Consider the following 23279-nt stretch of genomic DNA (forward strand, 5'->3'; position numbering starts at 1 on the left):
ACTGCTCAAGGTCACCGCCAAGGTCTAATTTTTCAAAGAAGAAATTTGTAACCTTCGGCATAAACCGATGACCACTAAAGGAACACAACTTGAATTTTCGTTTAGATCTTCTAGTTAAATATTCATTAAATACTTAATGATCTCTCAAAAAAAAAAAAAAAAAATCACTGCTCTCCCACACCCGATTGGGGGCACTGGTCGAGATCTACTTTGGGAGAAGCAAAAACCTCAATAAAACCTGCAGAGCAGGAACTAAGTTGTAATACAACCATAAAAGGCAACAAAAAGCCGAAGACCGGAGAACCCACGCAGGAACGGCCCCAGGCAACCCCGGCTCACTGCCCATTCATTTTGGCCAACTTTGGAGATGCCTTCACGTCTCCTGACAATTTGCAGCACACTGGCCCAGTCAGTCAGATTTAGGGATTCACAAGCCCCCACTGCCGGCGAGGGGTGACGGATGGGCACGATCGGCGTCCCCCCACCAGCAGGAAAGCGAACTGCATGTGTGAGCCGAGTCCTGGGTGCACGTCCCACAGCTCAGGGAAGCGCGCCGCGCGCGGGGACTCCGCTCCGTTCCTCTTCCTGCGGCCTGAAAGGCCTGTACCTCGCCCTCACCCCCGAGAGACCCGCGGCTGACAGAGCCCAACTCTTCGCGGCGACAATGGGCGCCTCCGGAGAAGCCCCGGGCCGACCGCGGCCTCCAGGCGGGGTTCGGGGGCTGGGCAGGCGACCCGCCGCAGGTCCCCGGGAGGGGCGAACGGGCCAGCAGCTGACATTTTTTGTTTGCTCCAGAATGAACGGTGGAAGGCGGTAGGCCGAGGCTTTTCCGCCCGCTGAAAGTCAGCGAGAAAAACAGCGCGCGGGGAGCAAAAGCGCGGCGCCTACGCCCTTCTCAGTTAGGGTTAGACAAAAAATGGCCGCCACCTCTCCCAGGCCCACCCTCCGCAACCCAGAGCACTGCCGGGCGACTCCGCTTATAAAGGGAGCGGCCGCCGACCGCGCGGATTGGCCAAGCTTATTCTCGCGGCTCTCGTGATAGTCACTCTGGCAGCGGGCGGGGAACGGGAAATTAAAGTTCCATTTCCGGCCATGAGGAAAGACGGTGACCTCCCGCACTTCCGAAAAAGGCTTTGCGTCTTTACTTCCGACCTTCTTTAAAGGTGAAACTAACTTGAGGTATCAGAGGGCCTTTTTTCTATACTCTGCGGACCAGACGCGGTTCACCTCGACTACCTTAAAAATGGAATTCACAGGAAGATTTTAGGGCCCAGGACACAGAATACTGATTCCTAGTTTTGATCATTACATTTTTTGGAGAACTTTGTGAAAATAGATTCCCAGGCAGCACTAAGCAGAATCTTGTCTCGGCTCAGTGGGATGCGTCGGAGTTCCTACCCGGCCCCCTTCTCCTTAGAATGCCTTCTCCAGCCCCTCCTTGAGCAGAGGATGGCTTTAATCAAGTGTAACTACTACATTATTAATCTTAAGGACTGGATCTCCCTTTTATTAGGAAAGGAAGGCGTTTCAATCATTGACTTTGCTTTAAAGTAGTGCTGTGTCTTGATGAGGTAAAAAAGAGGGGAGTAATCCACCATAAACTGTAACGATTTTTTTTTTTTTTTTTTTTTTTTTTTTTTTTTTTTTGAGACGGTATCTTGCTCTTTCGCCCAGGCTGGAGTGCAGTGGCGTGATGTTGGCTCACTGCAACCTCCGCCTCCCGGGTTCAAGCGATTCTCGTGCCTCAGCCTCCTGAGTAGCTGGGATTACAGGCACCTGCCACCACATCTGGCTAGTTTTTGTGTTTTTAGTAGAGACGGGGTTTCACCATGTTGCCCAGGCTGGTCTCGAACTGCAGGGCTCAAGCGATCCACCCGCTTTGGCCTCCCAAAGTGCTGGGATTACAGATGTGAGCCACCGCACCCGGCCGCGAATTTTTAGAATGGCCAGTATAGTGCAGTTTTACATATAAATGACAGGATGATCTTAAAAGTTTTACTCGTGTTCAGTTGGATAAACTCCGTGGAGTTGTCGCTGTCTGTCCTCGATCTGAAAGAAAAGTAAAATGTCTCTCTTTCCATCTTTCTCCCTCCTTCTCTCTCTCCAATCCCCTTTTTCCTTCATAGCATCTGCCAGGTTGTAAAGTTTTTTAAGGACAGAATCTGACTCCTGTTTTTAGCACTATTGCACTTAGCACAGTACCTTACATAGAGTAGATGCTAAATGCTTTGAGTTATATGTCAACACCACCACCATTCTCTTAGCATCCCACATTATCTCAAACCCTTCTTTCCCCTTCATATCTAAGTAGGCACTACATCTTGTCAGTTTTCATAATTTCTTTTTTTAAATTCCTATTGCTTATAATCTTGAGTACAAGACTTGGCACTTTATATCTGGACTAGTAACTTTCTAACTGGTCACCAAATCTCCAGGGCCTTCCCTGTTCAATTTATTCTCCAAACTATCACCACATTCATCATAACATAGTTTCCTTATGGCTCCTGCTTTTAAATCTTTAATTTCTCTCCTTTGCATATTGGATATTTAGCATTTAAAGCCTTTCAGTCCCTGGCCTTCACTTAACCTTGCTAGTCATAGCGCTTGCTCTTCTCTATATGAGCTCTTCACTTGAACAAAATCAGTCTAAGCTAGGCGTGGTGGTGCACACCTGTGGATTCAGGTACTTGGGAGACTGAGGGCAGAACCCAGGAGTCGGAGGCTGCAGTGAGCCATGATTGCACTACTGCACTCCAGGCTGGGAGACAGGGCAAGACTCTGCCTCTAAAACTAAATGAATAAATACATCCATAAATAAAAATTTTAAAAACAAAATCAGTCTATTAAACATGCCCTGAATATGCTTTGTTCATTCTCATCTTTAGCAACTTGTTCCTTTTAGTATGCTTGCCTGGATATCTGCCCTCCATCCCAATGCCACCCCTTCCATGATGGTGTACCTGTGCTATGGAGTCTCTTTCCTCACCACAGCAACCTTCTTTCCCTAAACTTCAATAAGCTTAAATCTTATCACTCATTTGGCACATAGCATATTGTACTACAAATGCTCTCTTCCAAGGGAAGAGAGCTCACCAACATCATAAGCTCACCAACATCAACTTATAGAAAAAACACTATGGGAAACATTATTTTAACTTGGTTCTACTCAATAGACATCTGTTCTTGAGCTTCATCATTATTATCCCCAAGCCCATTATAGAAATACGACAGAAATATTGGCATCCCAATCGTTGAAGTATTTTCTCATCTCCCAGAAACACATAATATCCAAAGTTTCTGTCACATATACTCAAAACATTTTCTTCTAACCATTTTATCTGTATTTCAGAAGCATCTTTGGTGTACTATGTTGGGTCCAACTTCTTTAAATTCTGCAGCAGTGATCCACATGTCCTGGAAGGCAGACAAGGATGCAAGAATAGAACCTCCCATCCACACTGATATTTTCCTTTCTGGGGGAGCTATAACTTGCACAGCGGTGTTGGCAGGAGCCATCTTTGCTATATCCTTAACTAGCCGCTTGTCTAAACCAGGGAAAGAGGTTGATCCCCCGGCAAGGATAATATTGGAAAAGAAGGAATTCCTCAGGCCTGTATCACATTTCATTATGCTGCTAAGGCATATCTTATCAATGCCAGGGGCCTCAAGGTTCATACAACATGGAGAGAAGAGGGCCTCTGGACAAGAAAAGAGCTGGTCATGGAGCCGGACGACCTGCCCATCAGGTAGTTGGTAAACTTTCTCTAGACAATCAGGTTTCTTGGCCATTTCCTCTTCGTAGTTCATTGCCACATAACAAAAGGTCTCCTTGATGTCTTCAACAATCTTTCTGTCCGAAGCACTAAGCAACATGATACCATGGTTCTTCATTAGCACCATGAGGTAGTTGGTGAGGTCAAGGCCCGCCAGATCCAATTGCTGCACACCATGAGGCAGACAGTAACCCTCAAAGATGGGCACACTCTGGGTAACCCCAGCACCTGAATCCAGCACAAGACCAGTAGTGAAGCCAGCAGCAAAGAGAGCCAGCACAGCCTGGATGGACATATAGAAGGCAGGAACACCCAGATGCTCAAAAAACACTTCCACGATCTGTTGCCGGTTGGCCAGTGGGTTCAGGGCTGGCTCAGTAATCAAGACTGGGCCATCACACGGCTTCAGCTTTAGGTTATAGTCATAGATATGCTTCCACATGATCTCCATGTCATCCCATGAAGTAATGAGACCACGCTCCACTGGGTAACTGTAGGGAGAGCACTAAGATCAATGACAGCTTTTTATTTTTCTAGTTCTATTGTCTTTGACCCTCAGTTAATTCCCCGTGTTTATTACCAATATCTCTTTATGGGCAATAACTGCCACAGCCTCTCACAGAAGGTAAATGTCAGCAAAAATTAGCACAGCTACTTACCTCTGCAATTTTTGTTGCTTTCTATTTTCTCTCTCCTTTGGAAGTTTGTGACTTTTAAAAAATTGGGAAATGTCCACATTATAGTATAGTTTAAATGTCAATTGAAGAGAATAACCCAAGTGACAAAAGGAACCATGAGTTAATATTCTTTTTTGTTTGTTTGTTTGTTTGTTTTGGAGACGGAGTCTCACTCTGTCACCCAGGCTGGAGTGCAGTGGCTTGATCTCAGCTCACTGTAAGCTCCGCCTCCCAGGTTCACGCCATTCTCCTGCCTCAGCCTCCCGAGTAGCTGGGACTACAGGCACCCACCACCTCACCCGTTGTGTTTTCTTAGTAGAGACGGGGTTTCACCTGGTTAGCCAGGATGGTCTCGATCTCCTGACCTCGTGATCCGCCCATCTCGGCCTCCCAAAGTGCTGGGATTACAGGCTTGAGCCACCGCGCCCGGCCGAGTTAATATTCTTAAATGAATTCGTTGGATAACTTTATACGTTTGAATGCATTTGATAGCCACAGAGAGCAAAATGTTCAATTTTTTAGATGTGTGGTACCCATGGAGATTTGTGGCCCGCGCGTTTGTAGTAACTCCAGCTGGCTGGGGTTTTCCTGCTCCCTGCTTTCTTATCCTTTCTGTCCCCATTGCGCACCTCCTTTGGGGTTCTTCCCTGCCCCACCCCAACACCCCCAGTGCCCCCGCCCCCAGCCAACCCAACCCCAGCCCCACCCCCAACCTCCCCAGCCCCGCCCCCCGCAACCTCCCCAGCCCCGCCCCCGCAACCTCCCCAGCCCCGCCCACCGCAACCTCCCCAGCCCCGTCCCCCAACCCCCCAGCCCTGCCCCCCACAACCTCCCCAGTCCCACCCCACACAACCTCCCCAGTCCCACCTCCCCAGCCTCCCCAGCCCCACCCCACACAACCTCCCCAGCCCCACTCCCCTACAACCTCCCCAGCCCCACCAGTCTTGCTGGGAGAAGGAGGTACCTGATGGACAGCGAGCTCCTCCAGTCCTGAGCTTGGTCACCCACGCAGAGTTCTAACCCGCCCGGCGCCGCGCGGCTCTGGCCCTTGGCGCGGCCGATGATGTTCGGGTAGATAAACTGGGGCTCCCTGCTCCCAGCCAGGCCCGCCTTGATCACTCCGGAGCCGTTGTCGATCACCACCGGAAGCTGGCAGTGGTTCATGCCGCCGCTGCCGCCGCCGCCTCCTGTCTCTGGGCCGCTCTGGCTGCGGGCTCTGCCGGGGCCGACTGCCTGAAACGCCGCGTCACAGAGGCCCCGGCACGGCCCAGTGAGGCTCGAGTCCTGGGGCGCAGGCGGGGGTTCGGGAGGCCCCCAGGCGCAAGGAGTCGCTGGACGTACTGTGCTCCTCATGTCACCGCCCGCTATTGCTTCTCGCAGGAACTGGGCCACCCCAACCCCTGGAATCCCGGAATCCTAGTATCAGGAAAACCCGACTTTCCCATCAAAAGATTCAACTCTAACACTTAACAAGTGCATTTCTCAAATACCCAGAAGAGCTATAAAAGCAGTTTTATTTTCCAAAGCCACTGAATTCTGCTTAACTGGTGGCGGTTCCGGGGAGTTCTAGAATTCGCCCTTGAAACTGGGGAAAAATGAGACTTAAAAGGGGAAAGTTGTCGCAGGAAGGGAGGCAGTGTCTGCTTCTGAAACGTTAAACTTCTAAAATAAGGAGAAAAATGCTAGAATTTAAATGAGTTTTAAGTACGTTTGTTATTTTTTCTGTACACTGGGCAATGCTTTGTTGTGTTTCTTCCTGTGATTTCCAAGCAAAATATACGCAATTAAAATAGTAGTTCCTCGAATTATATTAATTCGAATTATATCCTTCTGGTGTAATCTGCAAGCCTCATTCCCTACTCTTGATTTTTAGACTGAAGGACGTGCCCGCCTTTTTGGAGGAAAAGTGAAGTTTCTCAGGTCATAGGAAATTCAAGTTTGGAAAAATTTAAAAGTACATTGCATGTCAATAAACGCATCTTGGTGTCTGATTCTGCATACCCTGTAGAGAATTTTAAAATAAGCAGTCAATTTAGAACCTCTGCTTGGTCTTCAAAAGCAAAAGGAGGAAATTCAAAAGTAATTTTACACGTCCTTCCACCAGCAGCTGAAAGGATGGCTTTTTCGCGGCTAAATAACGAAAGTTGCCTGCTTCGCCCCGGAGTCTGAGCAGCTGAACCTGCGGAAAGGATGTATAATAAAACCTTCTTTCCCAGGAGGCAAAAAAAAAAAAAAAAAAAAAAGTGCACCCAAAGGAAGGGCAACTCGGGAGTGCCTGGTTTCTACCGCGGTACCCAGGCGCTTTGGAAGAAAGTGCATGCAGATTCAAGCTTTTGAAACGGTTTCGCTCCATCAATTGGGCATAGATTTTTCACTTGGAATTGCGAATTGACACATATATATATCAAGGACTCCACAACAAAAACTGTGCAGCGGGGTTTCCGTAGTGTAGTGGTTATCACGTTCGCCTAACACGCGAAAGGTCCCCGGTTCGAAACCGGGCGGAAACAGCACGACAGACGTTCTTTTCTTTGCTTGAAAGAAAGCGTGAGATCACTTTATTTTTTTGAGGTCAGCGTGAGATTAATATATATCGGTCTTTCAAAAGACATGATCTTGATAGCAATTTGAGAGTTTGAACCGTAAGTTTTTATGTTACTTTATTCGTTCACCAAATGTTTTTATGGAAGCCTTGCCACGTGGAACACGTGCCCCGGGTTTTAAAAAATGAATTTGACTCACCAGCTAATACATAAAGAATACTGTACAGCCTAGAAGGAAAGATCAAAGTGTAAAAGTGGTTAGTCCTGTCGCCTCCTGAGCGTTTTTGTATTATGTCACTTGGTTTTTCGTCTGAAGTGTATGTAAATAATCGTATTAAAAATCTTCTACTCCAGACGCAGGAAAACCTTTTCCGGTATAAAGCCCACCTTCCTCTAATGTTGCGCATGCCCACTGTGCCCAGCTGCTCCGCTTTCGTGCATCCCAGACTTCTGTCACCAGGTAAGGGCATCTTGGAAGCTGAGCCACAGTTGGCTGGGGCACAAAAAAACCAGGGGGTGCCAAGAGTTTTCAGGTTCGTAAGCGGGAAAGGGGTGCCGAGTCTCAGCTAAAAAATCCCCCATGGCAGAGATCCGAGTATACATGCAGCAGTTTCCACCGGTGGGGGCCCCGAGAAAGGGGAGGATGATGGGAGAAGACAAGCAACTACAAGCCCCCGTATCCAGTGCGCAGCTGGCTTCAGGAGAGAGGCCCGCGGCGCAGTGCTGCCGGGCCTCGGCGCAGAGCCCCGGCAGAGCGCCAGACGCTGACTGCCGACACCAGAATGCTCGCGATGAGGAAGACGGGCGGAGCGCTGCGAGCTAGCGAGCCCTCAGCTCTCGTATCCATGACGCCTGCTGCTTCGAGGGACCCCTGGCATGCTGGGGAGTGGGTCTCTGTGGGCCATCCTGTCCAGTCCTGGCCGGCGCTGGATCCCCACCGCCCCAGAGCCTCCCGCACGGCCACGGGATGACAGAGCCGGACATGACGCCACCGTGGAAGGAAGGGAGGGGCGGAGCGTGGCGCGGTGACGTCCTCCCAAGATGGCGGAGACAGAGTGAAGAAACTGTGTTCCCCCACTTGGGTTGCTATCGGTGAGTTCCTACTTCACCCCTGGCCCGCCATTCCCGGTCTCTCCAGAACCTCGGCCATCGGAGGGCAGGCTCCTTGGAGTTCCCGCACGGGTCCGGGCGCAGGTGGAAGGCTTGGGTTAGGCAGCCCCGGGGTGGCCTGGGCCACAACCTCTGCTGTGGCATTTCGCGGGAGTGGGAGCTGGGCAGAGGGCAGGGCGGCAGAAGCCGAGGAGGGACTGGCTTTGGTTGTCACTCTCGGATGCCGCCTGGCGTAGAGAGAGTGGGAAGGGAGAAGGTGTGGCCTCCTCGGCGCCAGTGATAGAACCTTTGACAGCAAGCCGTGGCCCGGCGCATTCCCGGCTCTATGGGCAGCCACCTCGCGTTTTGGAGAAACCGCACTGGGGAAACTAACAGGTTTTGGTAACTTGAGAGCAGTTTTTAAAAACTCGTACTGTTCTGCCCCTATTAGTCCCAAGAGATCATGTCTTAGTGGCTTAAAAAAATTTTTTGTAACATAACTATGTCCACTGAGCTTGAAAATCTGAGGGTTCAACTGATGTGAAGGCGTCAAGTTTTGCGGTGCTTTTTTCAGGTGGTAGAAGTGTTGCCATTCACCGTCACTTAGTGATATGTCCAAAGGATTGTGTTAGTTGGTCAAGGGAACCAAAGATAGAAAGGCACCCGTCCCTTCATTCTTAACCATATATATTTGATAAGGATTTTCAAGGGGGGCTAAAATTGTTAAAGTTATGGCCTCTGTCCCTTCCCTCACTGAACGTTGATGAAACTTACGGTTACTGATTTACTATTTCTTTTTGTCTTTTAGATCAAGGGTAGAATTCCATTCTGATATCAAAATGCAGTATTCGCACCACTGTGAGCACCTTTTAGAGAGACTGAACAAACAGCGGGAAGCAGGTTTTCTTTGTGACTGCACCATAGTGATTGGGGAATTCCAGTTTAAAGCTCATAGGAATGTGCTGGCCTCCTTTAGTGAGTATTTTGGTGCGATCTACAGAAGCACTTCTGAGAATAATGTCTTTCTTGATCAGAGTCAGGTGAAGGCTGATGGATTTCAGAAACTGTTGGAGTTTATATACACAGGAACTTTAAATCTTGACAGGTAAAGTACACATTTTATTTCCAGTTATAAAAACTAGTCAGTAGTCTTCACAGCAAAAGTAGCTTTGTGTTTTTTCCCTTCATTCTCTGAACTCAAATTCTTCAACTATTTTGTGCATACAATGTTTGTTTTTATAAAGAAATCAGTATCACTGATGTAGGATGAGCAGGCAATATTTCATAAGCACAGAAACCACAGATAATAAACAGTAAGATTTCTGACACGTTCATCTACTGAAATAGAGCCTGTGATTTCACTTACGTAAACTTGAACATTAAACACAATGAATTTATTTTATTTTATTTTTGAGACGGACTCACTGTCACCCAAGCTGGAGTGCAGTGGCGCAATCTCTGCTCACTGCAACCTCTGCCTCCCAGGTTCAAGCGATTCTCCCACCTCAGCCTCCCTAGTAGCTGGGACTACAGGCATGCACTACCACACCTGGCTAATTTTTGTATTTTTTTTTTTTTTTTTGGTAGAGACAGGGTTTTACCATGTTGGCCAGGCTGCAAACACAAAAAATTCTAAGTGACTTCCAGTTTCCCATTGCTTTTTGGTCCTTGTATTCCTCTGGTCTCTCTCCCTCATTCTGACTCCTGTTATCTCTATTAACCTACCAGTACTAATACCGAGGTAAGGTCAAAGATGCTAGAATGCTTCTCTAAGATGCTTACTATTGTCACTGCATTAACAAAAAGTGGGTTCTGAGGAATCTGATATTGCAGGCACTGTGTGTCTCCCCTATATAATGAACCATATAATTAGATTAATATCAATACATTTACTGATTGTAGGGGAAAAGGTGGAGGGAATAAAAGCAAAGAGAAACTGATTAAATTACCCCTGTCTTATTTCTGCCTCTCCTATGAAAGTGGGAACATGAGTAGACTGTTCATAATCTTCTGACATAGGAAGATTATAGGCTTTGGAATTAGATCTTTCCTGTCAGTTGCTATGTCTCCTTGAGCATGATGCAATCTCTCTGGGCCTCAGTTTCCCCATCTGTCAAAATGAGATGGTAAGAACTACCTTGAGGCTAAATAAGGTTTTACTTGATCCTTATTCACTTCCCTGTGAACATTAATTTCTTTATTTTTCTTCTTTACCCTCTCCTCCCCCTTTAATTCCATGTTTCTTGGAGAAAAATTAGAAAAAAGAAAAATGAAACACCTGAAATTCTGCTACCTACTGATAACCCCTGTTAACCTTTTGATATATATTAATTCATTCTTTTCCAGATCTCGGTAGAGATGTGCATGTATACAGTAAGCAAAATCTTTCCCTCCCTTTTATATTGCAGCTTATCATGGAAAGATACTTATTTAAAAATCTAGAATCAGGGTGCTCATTAATCCTTTTGACAAGGAAACATTCTTGTGCAAGAAGTATCCAGTGTGGGGAGGGGAGGGAGAGAAAAGTAAACTTTCATGCTATTTTGGAATTATTTTTAAATTTTGGCATAATGAAATCTTCAAGTGAGTTCTTGATAAGTTGATTAAGGGAAAAGAGCGTGTGAATTTTGACTGGCCTTCAATTTAATAGTTTCCCTTTCTCAATTAACTATGCAAAAAAAAAAAATCTTCATTTGAATAAACAGTAGAGCACTTTTCTTTGAGACTCCATGCAAAGAACCAATGTGAAGAACAGCCAGGTGTTTTGTTCAGTCTCTTTTGGTACGTATCTTTCCTGGGGACTGGGGAGCTAATTCCTCGAGTTCAGCTAGAAATGCAAGAGAGGATTTATACCAAAATAGAAAGGCTTACAACTTAGTGATTAAGAAAACAGGTAGAATAATAGAATTAGTTGGCTCAGGGGCCACATTACCTTGGTCAAATCTTCATTCTAACATTCTGTGCTCTTGGACAAGTTACTTTATTTCTTTGGACTTCTGATTTTTCACTTGTATGTAAAATGAGGATTATAATAGATTTCATAGGCATGTCCTGAGGATAATCTTATAAAGCATTTTGGCATATACCTGGCAATATGTAATTAAATGACCTTCAATGACTGTTCACAAGATGTTATCTAATACTTGTAAACAAAAGCAAATCTGTTAGAAGTAAATGTTGATTGGTGCTCTTAACTGTGACTGAGATTATAGCCGTCTATGAAATAGTTTGTATGAATTACCATTTCAATGTTGAACTTTTTTTTTTTTTTTGAGACAGGGTCTCTGTCGCCCAGGCTGGAGTGCAATGGCACGATCTTGGTTCACTGCATCTTCCACCTCCCAGGTTCAAGGGATTCTCCTGCCTCAGCCTCCCAAGTAGCTGGAATTACAGGCACCCACCATCATGCCCAGCTAATTTTTGTATTTTTGTAGAGATGGGGTTTTACCATGTTGGCCAGGCTGGTCTCCAACCCCTGACCTCAGGTGATTCGCCCACCTTGGCTTGCCAAAGTGCTGGGATTACAGGTGTAAGTGACTGCACCCGGCCTTGAACAATTAATATATGACTTCTTGCTAACTTATATTGGTCTTAAAGGCTACCTGACCTTGTTATCTGTTTGGCAGTTCATTTTATGGAGCAGTAAACACAATTGGAGACCAAAAGATCTTTCTTAGTGGCCCAGCCCAAAAGACAATTTTTAAAAAGCTGTTGTGACGCTAAATTAAATAAGGGGAAACATACAGGTGGCACTTGAGGCAAAGCAAGTTTAATTAGAAGATGATGAGAACATGGGTAGAGATTTGTAGATACTGTAGGATACTTTTAGAGATCTTAGAGGTTCATGACACTAGTTATTTTTTATTTCAAATTTTAGTCCTTTAAAAAAAATAGTGTCACCAGCACTATATTTACATTGTCAGCTATGATTAAAACCCTTTTCTGGCTTATACTTACAACAAAGAGAGAAAGAGATCATCTTCCAAAAGATAAACCGTATTTAGGGGAAAAATCAAGTAGGAAGATTATTTGAGAGTAAGGGGTGTGTGTGTGTTTCCATCCTCAGATACTTATAACAGTCATATTTTTAGTGTTAATACCAACTCAGCTCTAATTTTACAGCTAAGAAAGTTGAACCCCCAAAGATGCTGACTTACCCTAATTAAGTCAGCTAGTAATGCCAGAGCCAGTGCTAGATTAATCAAACAACCTTTCACCACATTGTGAACTTCTGAAGGGCAGAGACTATTTATTTATTAATATCTTAGTACCACACATGGTAGATGCTTAGTAAACATTTGACTACAATATTGAACACGGTTGCTTAAGTCTTTCTTTGTAATTCTCGTATCACAGACACTCCAGCTAATTTGGGTTGAGTATCACCAAAAAAGATTGAGAGGGTTGCTAGAGAGAGTTTAACATTCTAAAACCTTGTTCCTCTAAGTGGGTTCCTCTTAGCAACATTGGCATCACCAGGGAGTGTATTAAGAAATGCAGGCAGGGCTGGTGGCTCACACTTTGGGAGCCCAAATTAATCTTAGCATTTTGGGAGCCCAAGGTGGGAGGATCACTTGAGGCCAGGAGTTCGAGACCAGCCTGGGCAGCATAGCGAGACCCTGCCTCTACCAAAAAAAAAAAAAAATAGCCAGGCGTGGTAGCACATGCTTGTGGTCCCACTTACTTGGGAAGCTGAAGCAGGAGAATCACTTGAGCCGAGGAGTTCAAGGCTGCAGTAAGTTATCATTATACCAGTGCACTCCCGCTTGGGTAACAGAGGAATGCCCCATCTCAAAACAGAAAAAAGAAATGCAGAATCTCAGGCCCCATCACAGACTTACTGAATTTGAATCTATATTTAACAAGATTCCTGGGTTATTCGCACGCACAGCAAAGTTTGGCAAACATAATTAAAGTCCCTCACAGGGGAGCAGGAGAAAATAGTAGGAAACAAGTGTCATTAGACTTTGCCTCTTTTTGCCTCTTGCCAATCCAGAAAAGTTGGTTGCTATCTGAAGAGGTCTCAGGATGAATGGAAGAGGTAGTGAGTTGCCATCAGCTATTTTTGTGTTCTAGGGTTTTTTGTTTTTGTTTTTTAAAGCCAGAAAATTTAATATTTAATTTTTCTGCAGTGGTTCACTGACAGCTGTGAATAGCCATTATCTTTCATCTCTTGAAGTTCTGTAAAATTGGAGATTTTCACCTAAACATTATTCTGAATGCATTTATAAATATATTTTTCTCTTAGTGATGTCTTTTTCAGCATTCTGCTTCATTAGGTCTTTAAAATACATTGAAGTATATATGCAGCTCTGTTTCAGAAAGTTTTTCTTTGATCAGAATATTGTCATGTAGCCTTGTTTCCTTACAGTTGGAATGTTAAAGAAATTCATCAGGCTGCTGACTATCTCAAAGTGGAAGAGGTGGTCACTAAATGCAAAATAAAGATGGAAGATTTTGCTTTTATTGCTAATCCTTCTTCTACAGAGATATGTAGTATTACTGGAAACGTTGAATTGAATCAACAGACTTGTCTTCTTACTCTGCGAGATTATAATAATCGAGAGAAATCAGAAGTATCTACAGATTCAGTTCAGGCAAATCCTAAACAAGGGGCATTAGCAAAAAAGTCATCTCAAACAAAAAAGAAGAAGAAGCCTTTCAACTCCCCGAAAACAGGGCAGAATAAAACAGTGCAATATCCCAGTGACATCTTAGAGAATGCGTCTGTTGAATTATTCCTAGATGCAAATAAACTGTCCACACCTGTAGTAGAACAAGTTGCACAAATAAATGATAATTCAGAACTCGAGTTGACATCAGTTGTGGAAAATACTTTTCCAGCACAAGATATTGTGCAGACTGTTACAGTGAAACGGAAACGTGGAAAGTCACAGCCAAACTGTGCTCTGAAAGAACACTCTATGTCTAATATAGCCAGTGTCAAGAGTCCTTATGAGGCAGAGAACTCTGGGGAAGAGCTGGATCAGAGGTATTCCAAGGCCAAGCCAATGTGTAACACATGTGGGAAAGTATTTTCAGAAGCCAGCAGTTTGAGAAGGCACATGAGAATACACAAAGGAGTTAAACCTTACGTCTGCCACTTATGTGGAAAGGCATTTACCCAATGTAACCAGCTGAAAACGCATGTAAGAACTCATACAGGTGAGACGGGTGTATGGGGAGATATAATTATTTTTATACTGTGACTAAAATAGTGTATTTTTATAGAGAGTACTTAGCACACACTACTTGTGATCAGAAGTTGGTATATTTTTCTATTCATCAAAGTATTTAACAGTGTTAAACTGTTGAAAATTTGTTTATAATTGTAACCAAGTATTTAATGGCTGTTTAAGCCCTATTGCATCAACTCCTTATACCATTTTCCCTCCAAATAAGCATGTTGATTTAGCTTACCAAGTATTTAACAGAGACAAAGACATTAAAACTGATAAAGAGAAAATGTAATTACAATTCAGGCCAATTTTCAGATATTGCCAGCACTTATTACATACTTTCTAGACTTTGTTGACTTCTGAACATGTTCATTGGAATTACGCATACAGTGTTCCCTCAGCTTCTACAGTTACCTTTATTTTGCATGTCCTCTGGTTGTAAAGTATGAACACCCATTGGTACATTTAGATTCGTACTTTTTAATTAATTTATTTATTTTATTTATTTATTTTTTTTTTGAGACAGTCTCACTCTGTTGCCCAGGCTGGAGCACAGTGGTGAGATCTCGGCTCACTGCAAGCTCCGCCTCCTGAGTTCACACCATTCTCCTGCCTCAGCCTCCCGAGTAGCTGGGACTACAGGTGCCTGCCACCACACTCAGCTAATTTTTTGATATTTTTAGTAGAGACTGGGTTTCACCATGTTAGCCAGGATGGTCTCGATCTCCTGACCTCATGATCTGCCTGCCTCAGCCTCCCAAAGTGCTGGGATTACAGGCGTGAGCCACCGAGCCTGGCCCTAGATTCGTACTCTTTTAAATGTTGTATGTACTTCTCTCATTTTGAATTCAGAAACACTAATTTCTTCTAATTCTACTGGTGTTTTCAATGGTCTGGAAAATATTGTATTTGATTTCAATTCCAGCAGTTAACATTTTCTTAATAACAAAGCTAGTACTGTTGATGAAATCTTATATGACTTATGCAACCAAAACACTATTTTCTTCTAAATATAAATTTTATTGTTCCTTTAGGTGAGAAGCCATACAAATGTGAATTGTGTGATAAAGGATTTGCTCAGAAATGTCAGCTAGTCTTCCATAGTCGCATGCATCATGGTGAAGAAAAACCCTATAAATGTGATGTATGCAACTTACAGTTTGCAACTTCTAGCAATCTCAAGATTCATGCAAGGTAAAAAACCAAATGAGTTGTTTGATCTTTTAGTCTCTTAATCACCATAGTCTTATGAATAGACTATTATATTAGAATTCAGGACAGTAGAATTTTAATTGTGGCTCCACCAAACGGTATTAACACATTCAAGGAACCACAAGGAAGCCATAGTAGTTGATAGGAAATAAGCGGGGTCGGGGGACTACTAGGAAATAAGGTCAGACTGATCCAGAAATAAGATCAGAATGGTCCAGAATGCAACTTAAGAGGATCATTCTGGCTAGTATAGGATTATAAGAGTGGAATCAGGGTAAACAGGAATCTATAGATAAAAGCCAAGCAAGGGTGATGGTGGTTCAGGCCAGGGTGGCAGCAGTGAAAGAAATAAGTAGTAGTAGATTCTGGATATATTTTAAAGTTAGAAATAACAGAATTTGCAGACAGATTGATTGTATGTGAAGTCTGGAAGAGAGTCAAAGATGATTCTGAGGTTTTGGGCCTGAACCCCTATAAAGATGGAGTTGCCATTAACTGAGATAGAGAAGGTTTGTGGGTAGAACAGTTTAAGTGGAAGTGCAGAAATTTACGATTACAGTTATGAGCATGTTAAATTTGAGATGACTTACACTTCTGAACAGAGATGTACAATAGATAATTGGTTATCTAAGTCTGCAGTTCAGGGGTCTGGTTTAAGGTGAAGATACCAGTTTGGCAGTCATTAGCATATGACAGTATTTAAAGCTATAACCCTGGCTAAGGTCACCAAGAAGGTGAATGTGGATAGAAGAAATCAAAAGATGGTCCTGAGGCACTCTTAACTTTATGGGTTCTGAGAGATGGGTGAGAAACAGCAGACTTAACTAGGAAGGAGCAGCCAGTAGAGGAGGAAAACCAGGAAAGTGGGCTGCCCTGGAATCCTAAGTGAAGGAAGTTATTCTGGTTGGGAGTGGTCAGTTGTAAAATTCTGTGATAGGAAGATGAAGACTGGATTTAGCAAAGTGGGAAGTCAGCAGTGCTCTTGACAAAAGCATCATTAGTAGAGGCTAGTAGAGAAGAAATGGAAGTAGAATACTTGGAGTCTCAAGGTTTTGGTAAAGGGGATCAGAGAAAGGAGGAGCAAGTAAGGTCAAGGGTGTTTGGTTTTTTTGTTTGTTTTTGTTTTTTAATATGGGAGATATCAGTATATTTGTATACCATAATCCAATGGAGTGAGAAACATGGATGATGTGGGATTGGGGAAATTGCAGAAGTGATATCATTAAGTAGGATCTCAAGTATACATATTAGAATTGATGGATTCAGATGAACTGTCACCCTCACGTTATATGAATTTTTCTCAGTGAAATAGGAAGCAGGGGGTGTCACCTGAGAATAACAATGGGTGAGGAGACGCTGATGGTTTGAGGAGAGAGTTTTCACAAGTCAAAGAGTGACTAGACTCGTGGAAATAATTGCCTGCAGTATTAGGGGCCCACTGACAACCATATGAAGATCATGGAAAAACTTTTTGAATTGATCTCAGAACTAATGTTTTGATAATATTTGTTTTTGGCAGTGTTTACACTGAAACAACTACTGATTTTAAATACATAGTCTTGGCCTGTTAAGATGACATGAAATAAAATGTGTAAAAAATTTCATGAATTCTTGCTATATAGACTGATCTCCAAATTGTTTTACTTACTTAACTTTATATTTATTTACTAATAGGAAGCATAGTGGAGAGAAGCCATATGTCTGTGATAGGTGTGGACAGAGATTTGCTCAAGCCAGCACACTGACCTATCATGTCCGTAGGCATACTGGAGAAAAGCCTTATGTATGTGATACCTGTGGGAAGGCATTTGCTGTCTCTAGTTCTCTTATCACTCATTCTCGAAAACATACAGGTGAGTTTGACAGGGAGAGACTGCTTAAAATAAAGTTATAAATAAAAGAAAAAGGGGACTTGGGCCTTTAGCGAAGTAGATTGGAAACTTTGTAGTTAGATATCTGTTTGTACTTCTATGAGCTGTTTATGATTTTCACATACTGGTTAAATATAAAAGCTGACTTATTTTCTAGAATAATACAAGGTGGGTGAAATAAATTATATAACTTACACATTAAAATCAGTGAGATAATTTTGATATTATATAAACTTGCATTGAGATGCGTTTTGTGACTTTAAAAATACCTTTTCAGCTTCCTGAAGGGTCATCTCCTATAGTTAGGGTTGGGGAGTGGGTTTGGGTTGAACATGGATTTTTTTAACTTCTTAGGACCTTTCCTACGCAGATATTCTGAGATTTTCAAATTAAGTAATTCAGACACAAAAGAGCAGTTTGGAAACAAACTGCTTTTTTAGGGTACATTTTTAAAAGACTTCCCTACATGCTTTTATTCTCCTTTATTAATATAGTAGATAGCAAGAATATGTGGGTTTATGAATTGACATGTTCTTAATCATATAAAAATCAAATTCCATGCCCAAATCATCTCTACTAGAAGGGACATTTTTAGGAATAAAGTTTTAATATATGAAAACTTATGAACAGTATATAATAATTACTAATATTCATTTACTTGGATCACTGAAAATACCTCTAAAGTACAATATAGAGAGGTTTTAATTTAAATAATATTTCAGAAAAGCTTTAGATTATTTGTAATTGATAAATATTATATTGGTATAGTACACCACTTCGCTATCTTTTATTTTCCATCTAGGTGAAAAACCATACATATGTGGTATTTGTGGGAAAAGTTTTATTTCCTCAGGAGAGCTCAACAAACACTTTCGGTCCCATACAGGTCTGTGTTTAGGGAGAACGTATTATTTTTTGTTCTCTCTTAATTTCTTTTTATGTAAACCTTGACTTTTAAGCCATTATGGACTATATGGTATTTAGTCATACTATACCTATAGCAATATCTTAATGTATAAATATCAACTTATTTGCCTTTTTTTTTTTTTTTTAGTTGTTTGGAGTATAAATTAAATTTGTTAAAGAATTGTGTTGGTTTTCCAAGAAATATGCCAGATAATCAATAGTTTTTAAATGATTTGGATTAAATTGCACAGATATACCAAGAAATGAAAAGGAATAGGTAATACCAAGATAACATCAGATTTTCTTACTAAACAGTGTTTAGTATGCAAGTTTTAGGAACAAATTTTAATTTTGACATGTTTATCGTAAAAAGTAGTTTGTAAATTGTATAAAGAAAATATTGAATGTAAAAAATTTTTAAAGAAAGGAAAATGCCACTTTGAAAGAATACTGTTTTAACATTCTCTTTTTAAAAATTCCTCCTCATAATTCCTACCTAGAATAATGTGAGTACTTAATAGAGATTTAGTAACTTTTTGGTGACTTTATATTCACACACGCTTTAGTTTACACCATAAAGCAGTGAACAGTTCTTATTTCCAAAGAAGTGTAATATTGTAGCATGTTGGCAGTATTTTTAAGGATTTTCTAATTTGTCAGGTACCTGAGAGCAGAAACTATGATTATTACACTTATTTTCCCCCAGCTTTATCTCTTAGCCAGTGTCTGGAATATAATTGACACTCACTAAATGTTTCATAGAAATACAAGAGTAGGTTTAGTTTGCAAGTACATTTCTGTTCATGAAAATGCTCAATTTTTCTTGAGATACAGATTTTTTGTATAAAGGAGTGACTAGGTTGTATAGAATCTTTCATTTCACTATACTATAACCAGGTGATTAAAGTGACAATTTGAAACCAAATTTAAATACTATAATAATTTTTGCCTTGTGTTCATAAACATTGATATTTTTGTCTTAGCTAGCAGTTTTTAAAATATTGAAATTTAAACTTTTTAATTTGTTTTTCAGGAGAGAGACCATTTATCTGTGAATTATGTGGAAATTCTTACACAGATATTAAAAATTTAAAGAAGCACAAAACAAAAGTCCATTCTGGTAAATGCTTGTTTTTTTGTTTTGTTTTATTTAATTTGGTGCTTATATGAGTTCTATTCCTTAAAATGTTGAGATGAGATGTACATTTAAGCAGTTTAAGTTAAATGTCTATTTCAAAAACTAGGTATATACATATGAGGAAAGTAGCTTTTTTACAGTAACATTCATTTTGGATTTCTTTTCATATTGAGCCTCTTATAAAAAAACTTGAAACATTTCCTCCTTTTAAAACCTGACTTAATAACAGTCCCAAGCATGAAGGAACATATAAGCAAACTATGTGTCACTGTATCCCATACTGGAGTCTGGATAACTCAGGGTTTACTACGGTTATTATGAAAAAAAAAAAGGGGGGGGTGTTATCATGAACACTAGTCCAGAAATGTTTAAGAGGAAATAGGGAAACAGGTAACCCTACATTGCTATAATATATAAAAATGGAAAGCGAGACAACAAGTCTTGGGTCTGTTGGTTAAAATGAATTCTTGAAAAAGCTTCCCTGTGCTTACTATTTTATTCTGTCATTATTAGAAATGACACTAGGCACTTCTGGTGTGTAAATACTTAAAACATCATAAGTATTAAGTTAGAAACATTTGAAAACTACAGTAAGTCATTAATTTAACCACTTGTTAGATTTCTGCAAAGTGTACGTTCAGGGAATATGAAGTTAAACAAGGCATAGTTCTGGTACTCAAAGCACTTACAACCTGGTGTGCGAGAACAGAAACCTAAATAAATAATTACAAGGGAAAATTTAGGGCATAATCGACACAAAAGTACTAAAGAAGATACTGTTTTTCTGAGGTAAGTACTAGAAAAAAACTTAATTTTAGGGAATTTGAAGGATGGAGAAGAGTTCAAAGATGGAGATGGGACGAGAGAATTCCTTCCAGGCAGAGAACATTGTAAAGAGTCCATGGGACAAGAAGGAAACCTTGACTAGTTGAAGTGAAGAGTAGTTTGGGAAGAATACAGATAATTACAATTTTACAAAAGCAGTTTTGTCTACCTAACAAGGATGGTGAAACCGAAATCACGTCAACACTTCAGAGTAACGGAAGCATGTTAAAGCCATTGGAAAATTTGAAGGCAAAAGTACATCTTTAGTCAGTGTGCTAATTGTTCCCTTGAGTAAAGCAGAATTTCTCACCTCTGAAAATATATGAAAGTGTCATACATACTATTCTGAACTCACAGAATAATATGAACAACTTATTAAAAACATTCAGTGAATGGAGTATTTCTTATCACTATTTAATACTTTGAGGGAGTTAAAGAAGTATGACTTGACATTTATTCTCAAAGAATTTACAGTCTGGTTGAGGATTCAAGGCATACCTGAGTAGAATGTTAAATGGTAATAAGAGAGAGAGATGCCACAAGACAGTATATGAAAATTGACAAATGTATGATTAAGCAGATAAAACAGCTCACCGTGTTTCATTCTTAATCAAGTCCATTTTTTTTAATGGAGTTAGTGCTTGAACTTAACCTTGAGGCCCAGATTAAATTTACATAGATAGTGAGGAGGGCATATCTACAAAAGAGAAACCACTTGAGTAAAAGTATTGAGGTTGCAATGTAATTTCTGGGAATGGTAAGTACATTAGTCTATCTTATTTTTAAAGATAATGTAGATTTTTTTCCTTCCATTGTAGGTGCAGATAAAACTCTAGACTCCAGTGTAGAGGATCATACTTTGAGTGAACAAGATTCCATACAAAAAAGTCCTTTATCAGAAACTATGGATGTGAAGCCTTCTGATATGACTTTACCATTAGCTCTTCCACTTGGGACTGAGGACCATCACATGCTATTGCCTGTCACGGATACTCAGTCTCCTACATCAGATACATTGTTGAGGTCAACTGTGAATGGGTATTCAGAACCACAATTAATTTTTTTACAACAATTATACTGACTTTGTGAGGAATATGGAATTGCTAAGATGTCATTGGTAGCAAACATCTCTGGTAAGGTGCATATATTCATACTAAATTCCCATTCATTTGAGTTGTGACCATTATTTTTCATTCACTGAAGTAAAAGCACCTGATGCTGCATCACAACTGCAATGTTTGTTTTTATTTTTGGCTTTTATGTCTATACTCCACACAGCTTTTTAAGGAATGAATTATGTAGCACTATTTTGGGTGGATGAGTTTTATTTTCTTTTAAAGCTGCCTTAATTCCATTTTTATTTTGCATTTTAGAATTGCCCTTCATTTACTAAATCAGCCAGTTAATGTGATTCAGTTTTGACCTGTGGGACTTTAAAATTTTCCTGCCCTCAGAATTTAAGCAAAATCCATGATAGTATCAGCCCAAGAGTGTGTTACTATTTGTCAGCCCCACGGATCAATACATAAACTATGGAGAAAAAGTAAAATTTCATTATTTCTGCTCGTGAAAATTTAGGTGCTGAATAAGAATTGTGCTATTTCTCTATTAATATATTCTGTTAGAAATAACTTTTCTAATGAAACAACAAATGTTTCTCAAAATCTAGAAAAGTGCGTATAAATTTTTGTTCATTTAGAACTCAGTATTCTGGAGAAAACCAATGGTCAGTACTTTTGGTTTGAGTTATCTGAGATTCTATTTTCAAAATGAATTTTAAGTAGATATTTGGTGTTTTTATCTTGTCAAAGACAGTTTCAGAATTTGATTCAGTTTATGTTTTATTCAGTTTCTAAAATATTGGAGATGAGGAAAATGTACTTGAGTTTTGAAATATTTTGGTAAGCCTCTATTATGCCTGTTATGCACTTTTAAAATAAATATTAAATTCCAGAAAGAATTTTCTAGATATAAACTTAATGCATACTAGAAATCACTCGGCTTCTAAATTTGGTACATTATATTGCATAAAGAGTTAAATTAACCTCAATTATAAGTAAACATTTTGAGTTAGCAGAAAGCCAATTTTAAATATTTTATATTTGAGTTTTCTATAAGTTTGGGGTTTGTTAATTTTATAAATTAAACGACAACTTTTGGTTGTGGTTGTAGTTTCACAATGGTACTTCTTCCAATCGAATGTAGAAAATTCGTTATTATCCTGATATTTGCACCACTCATCCCCATGCCACTTTTCCCACATATTAATTCACTGCCTGATCTTTGGATATGAAATTATCAGTTCCATGAAGTCAATTTTTATAATGCCGATCAAACAGCATGGTGACATTCTTTCTTATTCTTTTTTTCCCCCCCACAAGGCTATTTTTCAGTGTGAGATGACATTTATTATTTCTGCCATGCTGTGACTTTTGTTTTCTGCTTTTAAACTACACCTGTAGTACAGTTAATATGGTTTTTATTGGTGTTGATTTCTTTAATTCATTAATTTTCTCTACTTGGGACCCAAGTCACAGGAACCAATTAGAAGACATAATAAAAATACTTAATGCTTGTAATCTGTAGAGATCTTCACCATTTCACAGCACACACATTATTTTCATAATAAATTGCCACTGGTGGGACATGGGACAGACTTATTTGAATAGAGTTTGAAATACCACCTTTGTACGATACAAACTTAATATTTGATTATTTTATTTAAGAAATTTATGCATGTGTATTAAGTTAAAATAGTGGGTTTAAATAAAATTCATAAAGCATTAGAATGTTCACCTAATCTCTTCTGGGTTAAATGTGATAGGACTGTATTGGAATGTGAAGAAATTAAAGAAAATTAAAAGAGCCTCTTTAGGAAGTTTGCTAAAATGGGGAGGTTATGTTTAATTTATTTATATCTTCATTAATCCAAGCATCTAATGAACAAAAAACTGCTACAGTGATGTCATAATTCTATAAGGGCAATAGTTGCCAAATTTCCTCTGGTATAATTAGCATTTTTCTTTTGCATAGATTAGCCTTCAAATTTATTATTTTTAGTATTAT

General features: G+C 40.6%; 2 protein-coding genes and 1 non-coding gene across 9 annotated transcripts; 2 read left to right on the forward strand and 1 right to left on the reverse strand.

Annotated features, from left to right (window-relative positions):
- Positions 1–2337: 2337 nt before the first annotated feature.
- Positions 2338–5835, reverse strand: ACTRT3 (actin related protein T3). Of its 2 annotated transcripts, none has more exons than XM_005546332.5 (2): positions 5415–5835; positions 2338–4264 (listed from the first exon to the last, which is right to left on the reverse strand). In XM_005546332.5, exons 1-2 carry the CDS (start codon positions 5801–5803, stop codon positions 3346–3348), a joined length of 1308 nt encoding a protein of 435 aa, XP_005546389.3. In that variant the 5' UTR covers positions 5804–5835; the 3' UTR covers positions 2338–3345. The 2 variants fall into 2 exon arrangements, with proteins under 2 accessions (XP_005546389.3, XP_073887475.1); XM_074031374.1 differs by lacking the exon at positions 5415–5835 and adding an exon at positions 4433–5112.
- Positions 5836–6887: 1052 nt separating this feature from the next.
- TRNAV-AAC (transfer RNA valine (anticodon AAC)) lies at positions 6888–6960 on the forward strand. The gene has a single exon. It is a non-coding gene; the product is annotated as a tRNA-Val (tRNA).
- A 447-nt stretch (positions 6961–7407) lies between these two features.
- Positions 7408–22999, forward strand: MYNN (myoneurin). 6 transcript variants are annotated; one of them, XM_074031352.1, is made up of 9 exons: positions 8021–8085; positions 8891–9187; positions 10429–10455; positions 13454–14247; positions 15296–15455; positions 17148–17326; positions 18147–18230; positions 19284–19370; positions 21032–22999. In XM_074031352.1, exons 4-9 carry the CDS (start codon positions 13530–13532, stop codon positions 21292–21294), a joined length of 1491 nt encoding a protein of 496 aa, XP_073887453.1. In that variant the 5' UTR covers positions 8021–8085; positions 8891–9187; positions 10429–10455; positions 13454–13529; the 3' UTR covers positions 21295–22999. The 6 variants fall into 6 exon arrangements, with proteins under 6 accessions (XP_005546384.3, XP_073887457.1, XP_005546385.3 ...); XM_005546327.5 differs by lacking the exon at positions 10429–10455 and having other exon boundaries at positions 7408–8085; XM_074031356.1 differs by lacking the exon at positions 10429–10455 and having other exon boundaries at positions 7408–8085; positions 13570–14247.
- Positions 23000–23279: the final 280 nt, after the last annotated feature.

The sequence above is a fragment of the Macaca fascicularis genome, chromosome 2 (assembly GCF_037993035.2).
Source record: "Macaca fascicularis isolate 582-1 chromosome 2, T2T-MFA8v1.1".
Classification (NCBI taxonomy): Eukaryota; Metazoa; Chordata; class Mammalia; order Primates; family Cercopithecidae; genus Macaca; species Macaca fascicularis.